The sequence below is a fragment of the Bacillus rossius genome, chromosome 1 (assembly GCF_032445375.1).
Source record: "Bacillus rossius redtenbacheri isolate Brsri chromosome 1, Brsri_v3, whole genome shotgun sequence".
NCBI classification, from domain to species: domain Eukaryota; kingdom Metazoa; phylum Arthropoda; class Insecta; order Phasmatodea; family Bacillidae; genus Bacillus; species Bacillus rossius.
Window position 1 is genome coordinate 245,859,144 of NC_086330.1, and position 17,103 is coordinate 245,876,246.

Sequence of the window (17,103 nt, forward strand, 5' to 3'; positions counted from 1 at the left end):
AACATTTAGGGTTTAACTGTATGTTTTCGATGTTACGCACAAGCTTTGCGGTGGTAAACCTTTGATATGTTACTATGAAAAGTTGATTCTACCACTGTACAAAGTTCCGTTTGTGATTATTTTCAAAACATAAAAAACCTTTGATTTCTAGGCGTGAAAATCGTCCCAGCCTGAGTTACTTTAGCACCGCCGAAATATGGTACACATGACACATGTATACAATTTTTGTAGTTAATTATGATTTGATTTACTGAATGTCTATTGTAGTAATACCGTTTACGGAATGCAATATTGTGGACGGCTCAAGATGCCATTATTTAAGTCTTGACTGCATGTTTTCGGTGTGACGCACAAGGTTCTCGACGTGTTACTAGAAAACTCCAATATTACCACTGTACTAAATTGCAGTTTGAAGCAAATTTTCCACGGATTAAGAAACTACGATTTGGGAGCGAAAGTCAGCCCAGCCCTTGCGGCTATAGCACTGTCGCAGCGCACACGACACTGCTGCGTTCTGAACACTCCAGCGATGCGACTGATTAGGCTAGCCTCTTGTAAAATTTCACTTTAAATTTTAAGAAATATGCAACAACTTTTGTTGTTGGACTCTTTATTTTTATGTGAATCTTTTTTATGTCCCTGACTGAGATATAAAAAACCGAATTTAATAACTCTTACTTTTAATATTAACACTTGGAACATTTTTCGACATGGGTGTATATAATATCGTTTCCATATTGTGGATCGCCTACGTTAAAAAACGGACTAAATATGAAGCATTTTAATGAACTTCTGTAAGTCGCTGTCATCTAGGACTTAACGGCACGTTTTCGGTGATACGCACAAGGTATACAGCGGCAAACTTTCGGTATGTTATTAAGCATAGTCGATTCTACCACTGTGCTAAAATTCATATTTGGACAAATTGTTTTTGGAAGTTGATACCGTTTATTCCTGTTCTAAGAGTGTCGGTTACACTCCCACACAGCACACAGCACATAGCACACAGCACATAGCACACAGCACACAGCACACAGCACACAGCACATAGCACTCGGGCACGGAAGTGCAATGAAGAGCAGCTGCACATAGTGAATCAGCACACGCACTCTCTGCGCTGCGCGGCCAATCAGAGTGCAGAACATTAGTGAACTAGAGAAGCTAAACATTTGTTTGATATGTGCATTTCCATTACCTACATAATGTGAAACTATATTTTTATGTTGTTATTGGCGAGGCAATGATTTGTGTTTAATTAATTCTAGCCTTCAAAACCCAAAAAGGACAAAACTTGTTAGGATGTAGGTAAACAACTGCAGCTCATATTTTAAAAGCTGAAAACATTGAAAAGTTTGAATCTAAAAATTGCGAAAATTAATGAGGGTAAAAAAACAGTTGGATTGTTTAAAACCGCTGTGTTAATGTGCGAATGAAACTTCAACGTCTCTGCTTTGCAAGTGAGAACTGTGCTATTTATGATAGGATCACACACGTCATGTTGAATATTTATTTTATTTTAATTACTCTTAGTAAATGGCTATTTATTTAATGTTAACACTTCACCCTCCGTTGCAATTGCTGTCCTGTCACTAATATGTTTAACAGATAGTGGTATGTAGCTACTGGGCGCAAAAATGCATGCGAGTGTTTGCAATTTTATCCACGCAATGATTTTCCCCTTTTTTAGAAATTCGTAATAGATAATAATATTGTCAAGTGTGCAAAGTTTCATAAATGAGTACCTACTAAAATTCCTTTTTAGCTAAGAGGGGGAAGGGCTGTGCAGGTAGTTTTTCGAAATCTTGTGTAGACTATAACATTCATCCATAGGCCTATAGGAATAAAACTATAGATTAGTGTAAAAAAGCATGTCTACTATATATATGTTGTGTATGTGTGTATTAAAATATGGAGGCCTACATTCAATATATCGCATCGGTTTGTATACATTTGTTTTTTTTTAAATGAAAAATAAAGTTTCTTTTCCTAACTAGTGAAAAATAACAAAACCAACTGGCTGTGCTCTATATTAATAGTTATTATAACAACTGTTTCAAGTAATAAGCTTTAAAATATATATTTTCTTAAATGTAAGTGTTTTAAATGCTATAATAAGCTTTAAGAAAATTAAATATAATAATACTGACCACCGACAGTAATATTGTCCGGGAACTTTTAATAACGACATTACGCACTTAACCACTAAGCCAAGCTGATATGATCTTATTAAACTATGAGGAACTGTGAGTTATTAATGGATTGATCCTCGGATTACAAAGTCATTTTAAAGTTACGATTTTTCATTTTCGTGACTATGAATGTTTATGAAATTTAATCCAGGATAGTTCTGCTATCACAAAGATTTATTTCGCACACACGAAGGGAACGTACACAGGGCCACGCCGCAACCCGCGGCCGGCTGTCTGGCTATCTGGACCACTTCTGCAGTACCGCGCATGCGCGTTAGGAATTAGCTGTTTAACTCCCTTGGCATGTTGCGCGCGCAGTCGTAGCATTTCCGTTGCTTGCTATAATTCCACCCTCGACGCGCCTTAATAAATATAACTTAAAAAATTATTTTATTTTAAGTTTTGGTTTTAATTTGGACTCGCTACAAATAAGGACGCCAATAGTGAAAGTAACGTAAGAACGCGTGCACGATGCACTCGAGCGCGACTTAGCCCCTTGTAGCACGCTCGCGGGACGGCCGGCCAATCAGTGCGCTCGACGACACGACGGAGACTGTTTAATGATCACGTCGACGGCCTCAGCGCTGCGGACGAATGGCAGGTATTTGTTCAAGGAGGGGCGGTTGGTACCCCTCGGAACGGAAGAACAAGAGCCAGAGGGGACGGGGAGAAAACAGGCCTGCCAACAACCGGCAGTCGCGAGTGGTGGGGAAAAAAATACTCCCCCGCTCCCCGAGAACTCTTTCCGCCGTCGCTGCCGTGCGAGTCCTCGACTGACAATGACGCATCGCGAATTAAAAAGAAACACATTTTCGCCATTTATCAACGGACCTGGAACGTGTCCTTTCCCTGCCCAGACCCGTCTCCCCCCTCCCTCTCACCATACTTTCACTGCCTGTCTCCATTCATCCGCATATTCATGAAGCAGCCACCCTTCAACCCCTTTCAATCCCCGGGAAGTTTTTATACACGCCCGCAAAAATAGTTCACTCGTAGATAAAAACCACCGGTACTGGAATATCTTTAGGTTTAAGAGATTTCGTGTAAGGATTTTTTTCTCCTTTGCCCGGTAAAATTATAGCACCGTTGGCTAGTTAGAAGTTTGCTCTAAATACAACAACTATGCGTTGAATTGAATTTAAACATGGACAAGCATTGACAAACTGAAATGTTCCCGACTATAAAAATTTATCAATATAAGGGATTTCAGTTTGTTTGCATTCGTATGTTGATACTCAAGTTTAATTAAAATTAATAAATAATGAATATTAAATTACATTTTAACTCTAAGATGGTTAATGTTTGATTTCAAATGTTCGTTGTATTTTTATTCTTATATTTATTATATTGAAAATATAAACTCATATTATTCACACCATTGATTTTTTTTAAGTTTTATTATGGATGATTTCTTTAATGCATATCAATTAAGCACCTTTTTGCTATTGGTTCTTTATTTTGTCCTTGAGATGTGCTAGGGGAGACTATTTATATAAATAAATCATATTTCTTAATAATATAAAATTAAATGAATATTTATTTCAATATGTGGTTGTTACAGTACTGTGTAGTTTTGAAGTGAAACATACTTGTTAACAGTCGTTATGGTAGGTTGAGCGACGTCTTGACCGGGTAACAGAAGTTAGATGAAAGAGTTAACGGAGGTGAGGATGATAAAGGATATTGCTCGCTGGTGCGGAGTTTAAAAAAAGAGGCAGATGGGAGAATAAAGAATTAAGTTGAGTGGAAGAAAAATGTAAGACTCTCCAGGTTTTTCAACACCATGTGTTGGTAACAAAAGCGAAAATGCACGCGTGTTCTTTGCTGCTTAGTTTTAGAGTTAAAGTGAATTATTACACACTCCATGAAACCACACACTAAAGCATGTTACAAGCTGCAACATAACTTCATTTTGCACTCTTTGTTTACTTTTGCATACTTTGAAATACTTCCTCAAATTTATGCACTTTTTCCACACATTTGCACAATTTTCTACACTTAATCATTCTTTTCCACACTTTGTCACACTTTTGCACGATTTCGTATCCCGCTGCTATCACATTATTACTTTTTTTTATAAATATGAGTAGTTAAATACCTTTCGAAAGTACTGGCATTTCTATAGGAGCTATAAAAAAAGAGTGTTCTACTCTTGAACTCTTGGATTCAAGTGTGGAAGTAAACTTTGTAATTGTTTCTGCGTGCGCTGTTGACAAATATATAATTTTAAATATAACTGTGCATTATAAGTTTTTGCATATTGTGGAGCATCGAAATATGGACTGTTATGTGTAGGTGTGTGTGTGTGTATATATATATATATAAACACACTTTTGGCCATTCTAAGGAACTGAAAAAATTAAAAACTAAGCTTTTTCACCGATTAGCTACTGTTTTGCTAATACAAAATTGATATTCACAATAATAGGTGTATTCTGTTGAGATTTTAGATGTTTATAAATTCGTGTTTGTAACGCTACCCAAAAAAAATCTCAAGACGAAACCTATTCGTGGTTCAGTAATGTAATTATTATATATTTTTAATCCTAAAGGCTATTTCCTCAGAAACTGTTACTCCCCGAGAGGGAAAACAAACGGAAGTGTTCATTAGAGCGAACACTAAAACATGTCTTACATTTAGATTGTATAGTTGTTGGGTCATAAATAATAATAAAAGTACACAATCATATGTTTAATGTCTCAGGTTTCAATTGTTCCCTTGTTTAGGTAAGAGTTTAGTATCGGCAGGGTGAGTCGAGGTGATGACTCGTCAGAGCGTAATGAAATATACACCGCTCAGTTTTGTCGCGCTTGGGTGAGGGTCGGTGGGTGGCAGAGGGGGAGAGGAAATATTGAGCACCCTCTTCCTTACTCTCAGGAAATAATGTTATGTCATATTTCAGCTGTCCTAAATATAGTATTTCATTCTTACATTAGCCGAAGACATGGACTTTAAGTGCATAAAGATCTATTTTCAAAGCATATTTACGCATGTTTCAAATATTTCTGTACACTACATGTTTCTAATTCCTTTTTCCTTGAAGTTTCGCTTCTAGCGTGCGTGGCACTCACACAGTAATTTTTTTTTCTTTCGTAATTGAGGTTAATATATAAAATAAATTATATATGGCTAGATATGAAATGTTTTTTATCCGTCGTAGATGAACGCATTGGTTAAATATAATTTATTTTACACGTACCTTAACATGTTTTGACGTTCTGTAGACTCTAGTGAGTATCAAAGAAGCATAATGTAGTATGGTCGGGTCGTGGATTAGTTGTCTCAAGGTGGATCGCACCTGTTCATCATAATTACAGCAGACTATCTCTAATTGGCTATACCGAACAAGGAAAAAAATTATCTCAAACACTGTAATTAATTGATTAAAAATCTAAAACTAAACTTATTTTCAATACAGAATAGTAAACTAAAGTTTTATTTCACGTTATTTAAAACTATTGTTGGTTAAGCAAATAGTTCAGTAGTAAATGTAGCCTACACGGTGAAACTGACGAAACTTTAGTAGCAGCAGTTTAATGGTCCGTATAGAGAACATTCTAAATAATAGTTTACAACAATTCGTCATGTTTCTGGATCAGTTATAATTATTTCACCTTCAATTGATCTTTTTTATTCAATGTTATCAGGGTTATCGGAGGGGAGGGGGGCTTTTTGTATCGAATTATGGTTCACATAACAATAAATTTTACTTTTGTGTGCGTTGTTTTCGTTATTGCTAAATCCTTACCATGTATTAAATTTTAAGAAATGTTTCCCACGTAAACGAAATAATTTAAAGTGTTATAGATTTTATTTTATATGGCCTGAATATGAATATAAATTTTAAATAGTACTATAACTTAACAGAGGCAAGTAGTAATAAAATTTTATTCTCTTATTTGTACAATTTCATTTGCATTCTACAATGGAATAGGTATTGTTCCTATTCATATTTGATTTAATTTATAGTTAATAAAATCGATAAATATTTTTTTGTTTTAATTAAAAATCCATATTCATACTTAACTATACGGCACATTATTTATAAATAAAATTAAATATTTCAGCTGTCAGGACGACGCTGCATCAATAACTGTAACTCTACCGCTCATATGTAGTAACTAAATAAATTTGAACTTCATGTTCTCGGTACATTCAGGGCAAACATGTTGTCAGTGCACTTAAAGGTTTACGAAGCAGGCAACGGGACGCGAGGGTACTGCATGTGGCGCGGGCCAGGTCTATCAGCAGCAGAGTGTTCGCGCGGCTCGCAGGTGTGTCTGCCGACAGACCTCCGCCGGAGAACGCTGACGCACGCGTGTCTGCAGCGCCCTGAGACCTGCGCGCCGCTGGCTGATCACCGCTCCAATCTAATTCCATCCGAGCCAGCTTCCTGGTCTACCCCATTCCGTTTGATGTCCCCTAAATTAATCGGACCGGAGTTGCGGTGTCCTTCCGGCCTTGCCTCGTTAGCGACTCCTTGCCAAAGGACGTGTTCTCTCAACGCCAGACGAGGGGCGGCGTCCATTTGAACGCTCATCAAATATTCACGGAGGAGAACGTCTCGCCTTACCCTGACCTCTGACTTTCCCTGAGGCACTTGAGTACCTGGAGGACTCCCGGGTAGAATGCGACAGGACACTCCAGTGGTTCTAATGGACAATGGGTAGCCTGCCCCGGGTAGGGCTGTCAGCTGTCAGGACGGCTGGAACACCCCCCCCTCCCCGGAGCCGCGGGCTGAGGGCTGTCTGCTCTTCTGGGGCGGAGACAAGCTGCGCTCCGAGACGGATCGGGCGGCGTGGGAAACGCTGGCGATCATCCTGTTTATCCACCCGCTCCGCTGAAAGGATTGTCCACGCCCGATTTACACCCGCCCGCCTGCCCTCTGAGCCGGCTGTCCAGATGTCTCGCTTCAGTCGCTGAGAGGATTATCTCCATTAGATTTGAGTTTATAGCGGTTAGTCACGTGTGGCTCGAGACACCCTCCATTGCTAGAAGCTGTACCTGTGAGGTGGCGTCTTTGCTGCACCAAGCGCCGAAGCTACGTCCACGTTTGAGTATTGCATACACCTTTACGACAAACAGTATCAAGCACAACATTATTTGAAATTTATTACGTGAGCAAAAGTTCCTGTTTTTTCTGTATAAAAGTGCTATGTATGTATTGTAGTTTCTTTAAAAATAATTTTAAACGGGTTTCGTAACTCTAGAGATGTCAAAACAAGAACCAGTTTTATCGAGTTGTATATGAATTAAGTATTACCACAATTTTTTTTGTGGATAAATTACTGACTAAATAATTAGCACACAATGATGTATTTTTTAGTTTTGAAATTTTAATAAGTGGAATAATAATTTATTTTTAGCTTCAAGTTACTTCCATTAACACAAAGTGCAAAAATTTTTAACGAATTAAAAAAAAAAAGATTTATATTACTGTATTGTTTCTTAATTTTTAACAATAGAATAAACTAGTTTCTATAAAAAAAATTTAGCAGGCTTGAGTCTACGTAAAGGCTTGAGTTTACATAAAGTTGAAGGGCTTTCCCATTTTCTGCCCGTGTTCAAGCAGCTGGCGTGCAACTAGGCAGTGTCCCGCAGGACATGTCTGTCGCTAGATCATCCAACCACAAGCTATATGCCTACAGAGGCCAGGTTGTTCCTGCTTGTTACTATTTCTGAACGCCTAAAAATACGTCCAAGCAAGAAATTTCTTGTTTAAATCAAACATCGCTAAAAAAAATTTTAAAAAGCCACAATCAGAAAAATTCACTGTACATTACCGTTTTTCACTTTATGTACCTACCAAATTTTTCCAATCTTATGCAAAAGCATATTCAAAATCCAAGTCACTATGTTAGAATAATGATTTCCAGTAATTTTTCAATTCTCTTTCGTCGAGGCTTAGCTCTGTCCAATACTTAAAATAATATTTCATATTTTTTAAATGTATACACCTGAACGCATGTTTTCCCCTAAAAAACTGAAAGGATCTACGATTATCTCGCGGATTTATTTTACTTTATGTTAGAGTGTGTGTGTATATATATATATATGTATATACATACCAACATATATAAGAAAGCCCTTTAAGATTGTACATTGGTATGTAACAGGGTTATATACTTTTACTATAGACTTTAACGTGGTTCAGTAACCACTTCTCCTTGTTTGTAACTTGCCCAGAGTCGTCAAGGACACGAAGCAGTTATATACACACACATACAAGTGTGTGTGTGTGTTTGTGCCACCCAACGAACTAGCGAAGTAATGGTGGCTCTGGAATGAGGTCCGCCCACGCCTGCGGTTGCAACCAACCACAAGCACTCAGCTCGGCGGTGTTGCTGTTGCAGTGTGGGCATCGGGCGCGCGCATTTCGAGAAGCAGCCGCCCAGCAACCTGCGCAAGTCCAACTTCTTCCACTTCGTGATCGCGCTGTACGACCGCGCGGGCCAGCCCGTGGAGATCGAGCGGACCGCCTTCATCGGCTTCATCGAGAAGGACCAGGTGAGTCTCCCCCCCCCCCCCCTTCATCACTCCACCGTGCTGCATCAACATTTATAACAATCAGGCACTACGTGGCTCTGTCAACTCCATGTCACTGTCAGAGTTGGTAAACAAACGTCACGACACGGACGCACGCCCTCGCAGCACTGACCGGCGCAGAGAACAGGCGGGTGTGCAACTCAACAGTTGGCGTTCCTCGCGAACTTTGCATCCCTTCATGCGTCCACTAGATAAAGACTTGTAGGGATCCACTTATATGTCCTTACAACCTTCGACTTCGGGGTCATGCCATGTTATGCAGGTTTGAATCCGCCAGATGTGAGCACCTCTCCTGAGAAGTCACGTGAGCGTCCCGGACAGGTCCTGCTCGCCGGCCGAGTCTGCGGCGACTCTGATTGGTGCTCCTGCCGGTGCGAAGTGCTGTAGGCTGACATCACTGAAATAACCAGTGGCACGCGATGAGAGGGCCATGAACTCTAATAACTTTCTCATAGCGAAATCTCCCACACTGTCACAGTGTCCGCCACCATCGAGATACTTGCGCGCAGATCACATGGTGCGGCGCAACGCATTGCTGTCTAGGGCGGTGCGCTCGAACATCCACTGTTAACGTTGGTGACCGTGAAAACAACGTGAGCCATCAGCCCCTTTTTCCATTATTCCACTTCGTCACTGCTCACCTGCTAGTTGGATTTAGGTAACCACCTGGCTAAGCCTCTAAATACGTGGTGAGTTCCGGTTGTTAACAGGCCATTTCAAAATAAGTAGTTCAAGATTATTTGTTTGATTAAAAATAGAATTAAAGAATTATTTTAATTTCATATAATAGTTAAATCTTTAACTTTTTAAAAAACCAAATTGGTAATTGCACGAAGGTTTTAGGTTTAGGATGTTCCATGTAGGCGTGTAGATCACGTGAATACTGAACACTAGTTCTTTTGTTTCACGTGGACGCTGTAACGCGTGTGACGAGCAAGCCAATGTAGCCCTAAAGCCCCCCGCGGCCTAGAGCTCGTGCACCCGGGAAAGCGATACCAGCGACAGTGGTAAGGCATATCGAGACAGGAATCGAACCTGGTATAGGCTACACATGTATTAAAGCACTTGTAGCTTTGCCGCTCTGGGATTCGAACCGGCTCCTCTAGCTTGCAAGTCAAGTGCGTTACCACTGCCCTAATCCTCTCCACGACTAAAGAATACGCGAGTTGCATTGTAACATAGTTACGTTGGTTGACACTGAATGTGTGAGGTGCAGAGTTTCAACTGATGTTGGTGTAATTTTACAGCTAGGCGTGTTGGTATATTTTGATTCTTGTGCTCAGGTGAAAATACTATAAGTGTATTAGTACAATTAATAGCTATGATTTGGTTGATTCGCTAAAGCATTGTTGAATATATACTCCGTGGTATTTAAATTGACATTTGCGATTAAGTTGTAGTTTTACACAAATACCAGTTCATTTTTACTACAATATTAGGTAAATTCACACAAACTATAAATAAGTAACATTGAATATCCAATTTTTATAGGTCAATTCTGTTCAGAACTTTGTGTATTTCAGCAATAACTTACATTTTTACTGTTAAATGACATCACATTCAGTCTGTCTTCATCTATCGACCATCTATAACAATGATAATTAGTATGTAATAGGAATACCACTTTCTAAACGATGTGTTGAACTATAATCTAATGTAAATTAAATGCGTTATTGTCAATATTACTATGTATTTTTACCATTAACTAGTCGTTAATTACTGTGACAAATATGCACTTTAAAAGTCACATATTTGTTTATATTCAACCAGACTAGACTGATATATTTAACACTTGTATCTGTAATTTCACATCCAAATGTGTAATTTTAACACGTATGTTATTGATATAAGAGATGCGCATTTGAGTATTTTAACTGACACCTGTAGCACTATAAGTTTTCTAGAAACAATTCTGCAAAAATACACATTTAATTATTTGTACAATCTGCACGACAAAAATTTTAATTAGAAAAACATTTGTTTATTCAAAATTACAAAAAAAAATTGTGAGCTAATTTTCCACTACTCGCCAGTGAAGAGTAGGCCTATATATCTAAACTCGGTAATGAGCAGATTCATGTGTTCTCATATCGCAAATAAACTTAAAATACGAAACTAGGATATCAAATTTAAGGTATAATTCTTTAAAACAATGCCGAGCGTGATAAATATATTAAAACTGTTCATTTAAAGGAAAAACTGTAAAAAATCTCCCATTTTAAAACCTATAGGTATATAATTCTAGTTAACAAGATGGTACTATAGTTTTTGAGGTTATACGTTTTAGGTGCATTGGGGTTGAAATTTTAGTATGCACCATAAATGCAATGAAATAAGCACTCATTACACAACGGTAATCTGGCAGGTTGAAAAACTAATGCCCATGCATTAAGAAACTCCTATAACCATGAGCCGAAGTCGTCAAGGTGTTGGACTAAGTGTACTGGTGTGCCAAATTTAACTTTATGGTAGTGACACTACCCTGAAATACATTTTGTGTACTTGAAGAGTCAAAAGAAAATTTAAAAATGCCTATAATTTATTATCAAGGAAAATTGTGTTTCAATGAACATGGCGTCAAAGCTATATAACATTTTTTTGATACTCTAAAGCATTACGTATGTGGCGCTATCTTGAAGTATTTTACAAACTAAATGTTCCAGTCTAATAGATCACGGATTTTAATTTGTTATGGACAAGGAATTATAGGTATTAAAAACTACCCCTTTTATTCAAATTCATTAGACATTAAATACTATTAACTTTCACGCTAAAATGTTAACCTTTATCATAATTTAACATTTAAAAAAAAATAAAATTGAGTGTATATTTATTTATATGTTTTTGCTTAAACGACTAAAATCAGTGTGTAAATACTTCCTACAAACAAATATTAACATTATTTGGCAGGTTTAACATTTTTATATTACAATGTTACAAATAATTAAAATTTCTTGATTTGACAAGATATTAACCACGGACCTCATGTTTACGAAGCTCACAACTTACCACCGTGCTACCATGCCAAGTTAAGCCATGACTCAGTAAATATTTGGACTACAAATAAAGATAAAGAAATAAACATGTCGGTAAAGTACTCATAAGAAGCTTTATCGCAATATCATTTCGTAAATTTTTTTAGTGCCAGTTTCAGACACATTTCGAGCTTTAAAAAATAACTATATATGAAAGGGAAAAACACAGGAAAAAATTGGGGTAGGTTCTAGGTTGTGTCGAGACACAGCGTTGAACGTGAAAACGTGGTTTGAATGTGAATTTCAAAATGGCAGTAGCTCCAATAAAAATTTATAATTTCAATATCAATATAATTTTTTTGTTGCAGTCTTTATATATATATATATCAATAAATGAAATACACACGGTAAATGCAATATTTATATTTTAATCATAAACTACAGTTTTCATATTTCTGTTACAGCGATCATTACGATATAAGAATAGTTGCAGTAATCGTACACGAGGTCGAGGAACCAGACCACTCCATGCTGTGGCAGTGCCCGCGACTACTGCACAGTCAAGTCCGTGGGGCACCTTTTTGCGTAGTCACAGCATGCTCGTTCTTTACATTGTCGCTTATTGCAATTACTATTGTATAAATAGGCCACATGGCTCTCCGTTTTAATTATTTCTCACACCTCTTCGTAATTTTGTCTCACAGTCATTATATTGTGAACGTATTTTAATTTTTAAAAAACATGGTGAATAGTTAACTATTTTTTGCAGAAAAAAAATATATTTTATACAAATTGGTTAAAACGTGTGTCCAATATCTGCTCTTAAGGGGCCTCCCTAGTAAAAATGTTTAGCGCGGTGGGCCACTGGCCACGTGCTACGGCCAGTGGTTGGGCGGGGCGATATACCTGAGCCTGTCGCCTGCGCCGTGGTGGAGGGGGGAGAGGGCGTTTCAGCGAGGGGGGCGGAAAAATGAGAGGGTTGTCATTGTGTGGAGTCCATTTACTACTTATACCTGCGTTATCTGCGAACAAGATCGTGGCAAGAAAGGTGACTGCTTTTCCCTTTCGCTACATTCAACCAAAAGGATAATGTTCTCGCATTGCCTTGCTTGCTTCCTGACAGTGTTTATTAACTTGAAACATTAAATTAGTGTTGCGATCCAGTCCATATCCATGAAATGCAAACAATCGTCAATTCTGTTTAAAACATGTATTTTTATTTTTTAATTAACGTTCTACATAATTAAGAGATTTACATACATTACAAAAAATGCTGTCACCAACAATCGATGTGTTAGCTTGTGTTTTCAGGGGGGAAAAAATGCAAAAATTATATCATTAAAAAAATTTCCAACATTATACTTTCGAACTGACATTTGTGTGATGAATTGTTTTGCACGAACAGTTATGCTTTCATTCATAAAAGTATTCCGCACCGCGACGAGAAATCACATCCTACTAATAATTGAGTAATAAAATTGGGAATAAATTGATGAAAATAATATTAATTATTTTTACTCTTAGACACAAATCAACTTTTTAAATCGCAATAACGACAAAAAATTTTTAACTTACTTCCTGAAGAAAAAGTGCATGTCAAACTCACTTTTAAATTCTGTAAAGAAAAAAATGTCAGGAACAAACAAGTGTTCCCACCAACGACACATCGTCAACTTTGTATTCTAGGGTTCACGTCGTATTTAGTTACACTAAATATTACTGCATATTATTATTTTCTGGCTCTTATTACATGTTTAGCATTTTATTTTATTTTTGCATATTTTTTTAATGACTTTAACGTTGCATAATATGATGAATAAGTATACACGAATGAACTGGAATCCCGTTTCGAGTTACATACAGACTGTTCACTACGAGCAGTGTAAATTTATTAGCTGTTGCAACAGCGGCCTACAGGTGGATTCAGACTGCAGGCTTAGTCAGTCACGCTGAATCCACCTGAGTTCAGATTTTATCGAAGACAAGTGCGGGTGGTATGGAAGAACTCAGTGTGCACTGACTGTTGTGCTCAAGGTGTCAGTGAAATGTATAGCTGGAATCACGGGCGAAAATCTGTAGGATTCCCATGAGGCCCACGGGATAACGTGAAGATTTTGCAAATGCAAGCGGGCCCCCTCAGACGGACTTTTTTTATTTCAGGGAGGTTCGGGTCACCCTGAGATTCTCCCCTCCTCCCGGAATGTACACATGCAGCTGGAATTAATTTTTAGCCAAGTACGTCATTTGGTGCTGTATTTAGGCTGTCAAAGAATATACGAAATATGGCTGCTTTGATAATTGACGATAACTCATTTTTATTGTGGAATAGTACCCATCTACAAAGAAATTCCTAAATATACCACCACTACTGTTGGGGATTTTCTATACAAACTATCAAAATAATTTTGGTTTCGTCACTGTCACTAGCTGTTATTGTATCATACGAAAACATGTATGTTTTGTGTATTAATTTACGGTATTCATCTCTGTCAAAAAAAAAATCTTTTTCGATAATAGAGTGTAAGCAAGGTAGAATAGAATGGCTAATTTTAAAATAAAAATGGAATAAAGTATTTTTTTGCTTGCAGTAGTTCAAATTTTTGAATTAATTTAGTTGTTTGTTTAAAAAACCCTTCTAAAATCAAAAACTACCTACTTCCTAAATAGATAAATAGTGCTTTAAGATCACACGCTTTCATAAATATTTAAACGCCAACATTTCAAATGTAGATTTCACATAATGATAAAATCTTATCTATTTTCATGGTCACGCCTAATGGAAATAATACACAACAATTCGTCATATATGTTTTTTATGCTTTTAATAACTACTCTACACATGAGCAAATTTCAATATACATAAAACTGAGGAACTCTGCATTACATGTTTAATCTGTGTACGACACTAACAGAAATTGAAGCATAAAACAACATTTTTATTTTTTAATAAATAAGTATTTCATCAACGTGAGCTTTGCTTTCATCTCAATGAAGCCACTCAACATAGAGGAAGTGCACATGTATTCAGTCTTAACATTAGACCCTCCGGATCACAGAGTAAACGAATGAATGGAATTCATAACATTACGCAGGGTTTTAAGACATATTTTCCCTTATACTCAATCGCAACATCTCACTTAGCGCGTAAAATGGTTTCAGTAAACATAACATAAAAAATATTCGCCCCATGTACAGTAGAGGAAACTAAAATGTTTGGAACACTGTAAACTAATTGTATTGTCATTTCTGTAGTCGCTCGAAGTGGCAAACTATGTATCTTTGTTCAATAAAACGAAATATTAAAACAAACAAACAATAACATTACGTTCAGACAATTCGTTACGTGAAGTGAATTTAATAAAATACACAAGACAGTTACACACACCATTACCAAAACACAATCCCATAAAAATCATAATATTACATGTCGACTTAAAATTATTATTATTCACCATGATAATTTCTTGCGGGTAGCCAGCAACAAAGGGACACAATTTTTATTCATTTAATTAACTTTGACAAAACTTGTAAAACCTGGCATGAGCAAAGTAAGCTGATTCACAATTTTATTTTGCGTCAAAATATTAAACATCAACTAGTAATGAACTAAGAGTATGCTTCGCTTGGTAGAACACCGAATATAGTCATCTCCAGGTATTAAACTGAATTTTGAAAGAGGGACTCAAGTTTCTGAAGAAGTTGTTAACTTTCCTGATGATCCATCGACAGTTCGTAAACGGTCTCATCGTCGGGATGTCGAGCTTGGGACTTTTTTCCTCACCATAGTCCCGTGGTCTGTTCTACCATTCGCACAGCTATCCCAACCTATACAAATAGCCGAGTGCTACTACTCCCGTTGCTTCTATCATGGAGCTCGCCCGCAGTCGTACTTCCCTATCCAGCCTGCGTAATACACGCGTCCTACCTGCTAGCCGCCAAGAACGCGTCCATTTGTGAAAAAGCCTCACCCGCCAACAATACTAACTCATTAATTATAATATGCAAAACATAAAAACATTATATATGCGATAAAACAAAATTTGCTGCTGTCATAAGCCGAAGAAAAAGAATCAATTTGAAATATAACATAGACAGATAAATCTAAAATAGAGTTATCGATAGTAATGTTTTAATAAACAGAATAATATATGTCGTATTACACAAAATACGTGTTCTTACTGACAACCCAATTTAAAAATAAATTAAATTACTTTTTTTTCTTTTTCAACCATAACCGCATAGAAGAAACAATACTTTTGATACGATTTTTTGCATAACTATACGACAGGACTAAAAGTACATTGTACGTAATAAGTATTTGCTTATAGGAATTAATGCTGCAGAATATACGAATTGATTCAAATGCATAGAATTTAATATATTGTCAAATTTATTAGGAAATATGCATGTAACAAAAGATTGAATTTGAAATGAATTATCTGTTTTTAACTACAAATATAATTTTATCATGTCTCACTTTCATTCAAACTTAAGAGTGTCATTTTCAACAACAAAATAGCCACAACTACACTTAAAAATATTTTAACTTGATACTTATATTGTATAACTTTTGATGAAATTAAATGTTAAGAGGTTCATTTAAGTTTGTAAGGAAACATAAATACAACGTTCAAAATAAATAACAAAAATTTTGTGTAGTTAGGAGCTCCGCGTCATGCAAATAAAGGAAAGTTAAACTTTTCAGTATACGGCTGCAATAATTATAGAGGAAAATGTTATTTATTCTTTACTTTTAATTCCCGTTTGGAGAAAATAAATCGAAAAGTGCTATACCGAAAGTATAAAGTTGAAGTTCAATATCGCTTGTCAAGTAAGTTCAAGAACAAAATTAAAAAAAAAGAAAATTTGTTTTCTTGAATCTACTTTTTTCAGAAAAGTATACATACATACAATATTATTATATATTATAAAAATAAAATTTTTTAGTCCTTAAGTATAAATTACTGAAATATTTTTAGTTAATTAATTTTTTCATGCGAAGAAATATTTAATTGTTAAAATCACGAGAACATAATTTATTATATTTATGTATTCCCAAAGCTTATGTTAAAGATCGACTATATGCTATTCAATTTGCCCAAAAATTTTACTGAAATAGGAGAGCATTACAAAAACACAATTTATCTAATGTAGGTATTATAACAATAAGTTATGTTCATAAACTATATTAATGGGAAACAAATATTTATCATTTAATGATATGCAACTATTTTCCTTTGAGGTAAAAATTGAGGTATATTTAATGTAATAAGTAAATCCTCTCATAAAATTTACTGAAACTAATATTCTTCATTGTCCGTCATATTATGATTCCAAACAGTTTAAATCAACTGAAACATGAAATAAAATAGTAAGGTTAACCATGAGGTGT

The 17,103-nt window shown here is 36.3% G+C and overlaps 1 protein-coding gene across 1 annotated transcript in view; it reads left to right on the forward strand.

Moving 5' to 3' along the window:
- Positions 1-17,103, forward strand: part of LOC134546355 (transcription factor collier) — a 497,510-nt gene that overhangs the window by 56,348 nt on the left and 424,059 nt on the right. The window contains exon 4 of the mRNA XM_063389143.1: positions 8,544-8,697. Coding sequence (XP_063245213.1) covers positions 8,544-8,697 — 154 coding nt within the window. The remainder of the gene's footprint in view (positions 1-8,543; positions 8,698-17,103) is intronic.